Source organism: Melanerpes formicivorus, unplaced genomic scaffold (assembly GCF_026170545.1).
Source record: "Melanerpes formicivorus ecotype bairdi unplaced genomic scaffold, bMelFor1.0.p_v2 SCAF_15, whole genome shotgun sequence".
NCBI lineage: Eukaryota > Metazoa > Chordata > Aves > Piciformes > Picidae > Melanerpes > Melanerpes formicivorus.
In genome coordinates, this window is record NW_027142367.1 from 5,648,999 (window position 1) to 5,654,998 (window position 6,000).

The following is a 6,000-nucleotide window of genomic DNA, read 5'->3' on the forward strand; positions in this document are numbered from 1 at the left end:
CCATTTAAATATGAGCACATTCTGAAAGCTCTCCACACCACAGTCCATCTTTTGCTTTTCATTTTACACTGCGAATAATAAATTAACATCTTTTCTTACTTTCCCTCTATTTCTCTGGAAATGAAAATAAAGAAACAAGGAAGGATGAGGGAAAGGTAATAGCAACTCAAAATGAGTCTCAAGATTTTAAGATTTCAAGGCAGTTTAAAGGAGTGCTATATGACATCAGAAAACTGGTGACTCAAAAATGAACAAACCTGCCCTAATCGGTCCTGCTTTGCAGGGGAGTTGAACTTGGTGATCTCTGCATGTCCCTTCCTACCCTAGCATTCTATGATTTTGTGCTAGACAAATCCACCTGATGAATGGTTACCTAATTTCTTAATGAATGCTGATCTGGAAACAACAAATAACAGAATAGAAGAAACAACATTTCACAGAATCACAGAAACTTTCAGGTCAGAAAAGACCCTCACCAAGTCCGACCGATAGCCCTATTCTACAAGGTTCAACTCTAAATTGTATGCCCAAGTACTACATCCAAATGACCTTTAAACACATCCAGGGTTGGCAACTCAACCACCTCCCTGGGTAGCACATTCCAATGCCTGAACACTCTTTTAATGATTTTTTTTTTTTCCTAATGTCCAGTCTAAACCTACCTAATTGCAGCTTTAGTCCATTCCCTCTTGTTCTATCACTTATTACCTGTGAGAAGAGACCAGCACCAGCCTCTCTGCAACATCCTTTCAGGTAGTTGTAGAGAGCAATGAGGTCTCCCCTCAGCCTCCTCTTTCTCAAACTAAACAGCCCCAAGTCCTTCATAAAATTTAATCTACAGGCCCTTCCCCAGCTTTGTTGCCCTTCTCTGCACTCACTCCATCACCTCCACATCCCTCCTGTATTGAGGTGCCTAAAACTGAACACAACACTCAAGGTGTTGCCCCACCAGAGCTGAGTACAAGGAGACAATCACCTCCCTACTCCGGCTGGACACAGTATTTCTAATACAGGCCAGGATGCCACTGGCTTTCTTTGAAGTAAAACAAAGCATGACAGAACACCACCAAATTGAAGGAGATACCCATGGAGTTCAACACTCAGTAAATCAAAGAGGCATGCATAAGAAATCCTGACATAACAGATAGTCTGTGGTATGTGAGAAACTAGGGAGGGAGAAGCTTTAGAAAGAAGTTATTTCTGCTTGCCTGATTATTCCATGTTCCTGTTTCATTCCATTCCCAAAGAATGACTTGTTTGTCAGATCCACCAGAAACTAACTCTGTTTCAGAACCTAAAAAATATGTTTTAGCAGGTTTTGTGAACACTTACTTTGTACAGAAGTCAACAACATTAAGCAGCTACATTGGTTACTACTGACAAAAATATCATGTATCAACTGTAAGCAAAGTTTCCATCAAAATAAGTATGGTTAATATGAGTTGCATTGTGCATAACAGCTTAAGAGTAAGTGTATTCTCCAAGACAACATAAATAGAAGTGTCAGGGAAATATTTAAAGTTCTGTATGAACGTGAGAAATTAACATTTCCAAAGAGATTCTCAAATCCCAACAGTGTAACTTAACATTCTCTTTTTTCATTTGGTCATTTTGGAGCTCAAGAACATAAAGCAAGATAAATGTAAGCAGATGGAACTGAAAACTTCACAGGAAAACTTAATTCCTAAATTCCCTGAATTACTTTTAATAAACTGTGTGAAGAAAATGCCTTAGTGCAGTCAGTTGAAAGCATGACAGTTGATATCACCATTAAAAAAAGAATGTTTTCTTCATCACAGTACTTCCTCCCCCAAACAAGCAACAAACACGTTACATTTACAGTCTAATGAATGGCCTCATTTCTCTCTGTCAGTGAGTTTCTATAAATGCCTAAGGGCAAATACATGTGCTTCTGAAAAGTCTGTACTAAGCAAGTTTAAAGCCTGGAATTACTATTAAGAAAAAGCCAGAAATGTTTGAGACCCCTATGTGTCTTGAAAGACTACTTTTTTCATGGATACAACTTTTGTGTAACTTAGAACTTTACAGTCAGCGACTTCTTAAAAGGCACTGCAAATCAGTTGACAAAGTCAGAACATACAGAACTCCATACCCTTACTAAAGAGGCCGGAGGCAGCACAAGCATCTACCCGGCAACCTGTCAGAAACACCGCAGCCAGGGCAAAACAGCCTCCCGGACTGGCGCTGGCTGCAGGGCCCGCGAAAGACAGCCCGACGCGACCCCTTCGCTGACGGAATCCGCTCCCGACTCCAGCGGATCAGAGCCCTGTGGAGCCACCTGCTAACATACCGGCAGAAAAACTGGCCTTAAGGCGAGAGGGTGCGCTGGAAGCGCTACAGCTCCCTACTTCCATTTCTTTCAAGTTTACCGCGAGCCCTCCACTACCAACCTTCCCACCTCACCTCCCCAGCGAGGGGCAGGACAGCAGCGCCCGCGGACCCGAGGGGCAGCGTCCCAGCACCCGCTACCCAGGACCCCTCTACCGAAGGACAACGTTACTCACCACCACCCCGCCGACGAACCCAGCGCACGCAATTCACCCGGCCAGCGTGGCCGCGGAGCGTGGTGGCCACTCGCCTCACCTGCAGGGGATAGAAAAAGCACCGAGCGTGAGGCCGCGCTGCCGGTCCCCGTCCCGTCCCTCCCCGCCACACAGCGCCTCAGCTCACGGCTGGATCGTAGAGGACGACGTCGTGGCAGCTGCCGAAGGCGAGGAGCCTTCCGCGCCCCCAGGACACAGCCCCACCACCCGCCCGATTGGCGCAGCAGGCGACATGACACACTGACATGGGCGCCGCCATCTTACTCCCCACGGCGTGCGCGACCTCGCGTGGCTCCCGTAGCAACGACCTCGCCGAGGGGGCGGGGCTGGCTTGAGGGGCGGGGCTGGCTTGAGGGGCGGGGCTGGCTTGAGGGGCGGGGCTGGCTTGAGGGGCGGGGCTGGCTTGAGGGGAGGGGCTGGCTTGAGGGGCGGGGCTGGTTTGATGCCCCTGGGGTGCGGATTGGCGCGAGCGCCTGAGAGGTGGTTTAGTAGGGTGCGATCCGTTCTGGTGCCCTCTGCGCCGTCCTGTCCCGGCGCTCCCGGCTTCTGCGGCCATGGGGTCAGGGCGAGTCCGCATAAGGCAGAGTGGCAGTGGGGAGAGTTCGGCTCTGGGCTTACACCGCTGGGCTTGGTGTGGGGGAGCGCCGCGGTGCTCTGCCGCCAATAATAGCAGCCGAGCTCCTGCGCCGGCGGTGGGGGTTCAAAACAGGGAATAAGAACCAGTGAAACTGACGTTTGTTTGAATTGAGGGGGACTGAATTTTTTTATGTGTTTGGTTTTGGTTTGTTTTTTTTTTTTTTAGAGTGGTGAGTTTTAATCTGTTGCCCTTTTTGTCAAAACACTCAAAGGCTTTAAAAGTTTAAAATTTCTGTTGTTTTGGGGGTGGGTTTATTTTGTGTGTGTGCGTACACCTTGTGTCCACGTGTGTTAGGAAAGAGCTTAACTATCATCTTGTTATTACCCATTTCTGATCTGTTTCCATCAGCTGTGAAGCCTCCCTCATTCTTAAGTCACGGAGCTCTCCCAGCATTTAAATCACCCAGAATTGCCAGTGTTGGCAAAGACCTTAAGACTACCGAATCCGATCATTAGCCTAACACTGACAGGTCCTCAACTAAATCATATTCCTAAGCATTACATCTACATGACTTAAATACCTCCAAGGCCACTTCCCCAGGCAGCCTGTTCCAACGCTTGAAAACCCGCTCAGTACAGAAATTCTTCATACTATCCAACCTAACCTTCCCATGGTGTAACATGAGGCCATTTCCTCTTATTCTATCACTTGTTCCTGGTTGAATGGACTGACACCCCTACCTCTCCACAACTTCCTTTCAAGTAGTTGTGGAGTGATAATCTCCCCTGATTCTCCTTTTCTCCAGACTAAGTGGTCCCAGTTCCCTCAGCCATTCCTCATAAGACTTTTTCTCTAGACCCTTCACCAGCTTCACAGAATCACAGAATGTTAAGGGTTGGCAGGGACTTCTGGAGATCATCCATTCCAACTGACCTGCCAAAGCAGGAGCACCTAGGGTGGGCTCACAGAATTGCATCCAGGTGAGTTTTGAAAGTCTCCAGAGAAGGACACCACCATCTCTCTGGGCAGCTTGTTCCAGTGCTCTTGTCACCCTCACCATAAAGGAAGTTTCTCCTTATGATGATGTCAAAGGTCCTGTGTTCCAGCTTGTACCTGTTCCTTGTCCTATCACCAGGCACCAACAAAAAGAGACTGTCACCTTCAACCTGACACCCACCCCTCAGATATTTATGGATGTTAATAAGATCCCCTCTCAGCCTTCTCCAGACTAAATAGCCCCAGTTCTCTCGGTCTTTCTTCATAGGAGAGACGTTCAAGTCCCCCTTGTAGCTTTCCCTTGGACTCTCTCCAGTAGATCCCTGTCTGTCTTGAACTGGGGAGCCCAAAACTGGACACAGTATTCCAGGTGTGTTCTCACCACGGCAGAGTAGAAGTGGAGGAGAACCTCCCTAGACTTGCTGGACACACTTTTCTTGATGCACCCCAGGATGTCATTGGCCCTCTTGGCCACAAGAGCACATTGCTCTCCCATGGATAACTTGCTGTCCACAAGGAACCCAAGGTCTTTCTCCACGAGGCTGCTTTCCAGCAGGGTGACCTGCAGTCTGTACTGGTGCCTGGTGTTATTACTTCCCAGATGCAGGACTCTGCACTTGTCCTTATTTATCTTCATGAGGCTCACCTTTGCCCATCTCTCCAGCCTGTCCAGATCTCATCGGATGGTATCACAGCCTGACAGGGTATCAGCTACCCCTCCCAGTTTCATATAATCGGCTTTATTGCCCTTCTATGGACAGACTCTAGTATCTCAGTGTCCTTCTTGTAGTGAGTGCCCCAAAACCGAACAGAGTAATGGCCATGCTATTCATGATACAGGCCAGGATGCCATTGACCTTCTTGGCCACCTGGGCACACTGCTGGTTTATGTTCGGCAGGCTGTCAGCCAGTTCACTCAGGTTTCCTCTCTGCTGAGCAGTTTTCCAGTTAATGCTGGGGGGGGAAGATATTTCAACCCACCACATTCCCCAAGCCTGTAGCACTGCCTGTAGCACTGCCTGCAGCTACTACAGTTTATTGTGATGTCCTGGAACAACTGTCATAGAAATTGTGGGAATTTGCAGGTCCCCAGTTGCACGATCTGAATATGTTTGAGTACTTCTGCTTTTCAAAAGATGAGATCATAGCAGATTAGAGAATTCTATCTGTTAAGTTTTTTTTTGTTTGTTCATTTATTGATATATTTATTGCCATCCCTACCCAAGAAGTTAAAACCAAGTCAAGAAAGATAAATACTACAGTAGTATTCTAGTTTTGCTTTGCATAGTCACTGGCCTAAAGAAGTGGGATCATTAGAGGGCATTACACTATGTGGATGTGCTGTGAAATCTATCAGCCATTCAGCTGCACGGGCTCAAGTATGTTGCCAGTTCCCAGTGACTACAGGTGCAGCCTATTCTCCCACAGCCTGTGTAGGAATCTCCACAGGACCTTTGAGACATCCACTCTGCCCGTGAACCCTCTGTCCCACACATCAGAACATCCTGGAACAGAGGCCCAGCTGAAGTGTATATGGACTACTCTACAACAGAAAGCATGAAGAGGGAGATGAAACAGATACGTGACTACCTACAGCTGTCCTGTGCTTCCTGCTCCCAGATCACACCTGGGATATTCTGAAGTAATTGAAGCTGAACTGAAAAACTGGAAAACCTGGGCTGGAAGGAGAAAACAGCTCTGCATGGCTGTGCAGAGAACAGGGGGGCAGGAAGAGGAGCAGCAGAAAACACACAGGCATTCAGGGGAAGTATTCTGCATAGCACAAGGGACACTTTGAACCTTAAACCACTCCTGCCAGGCTTTTATCTCCCTGTGTGCCTGTGTACTCATGAATACTGGCTG

At 47.7% G+C, this 6,000-nt stretch overlaps 1 protein-coding gene across 1 annotated transcript in view; it reads right to left on the reverse strand.

Annotated features, from left to right (window-relative positions):
* ELP2 (elongator acetyltransferase complex subunit 2) overlaps positions 1-2,838 on the reverse strand; it is a 47,169-nt gene extending 44,331 nt beyond the window's left edge. The window contains exons 1-3 of the mRNA XM_068147482.1: positions 2,692-2,838; positions 2,526-2,604; positions 1,209-1,294 (exon numbers count right to left, since the gene is read on the reverse strand). Of these exons, the coding sequence (XP_068003583.1) occupies positions 1,209-1,294; positions 2,526-2,604; positions 2,692-2,823 (297 nt within the window). The 5' untranslated portion in view covers positions 2,824-2,838. The remainder of the gene's footprint in view (positions 1-1,208; positions 1,295-2,525; positions 2,605-2,691) is intronic.
* Between the last annotated feature and the right edge of the window lie 3,162 nt (positions 2,839-6,000).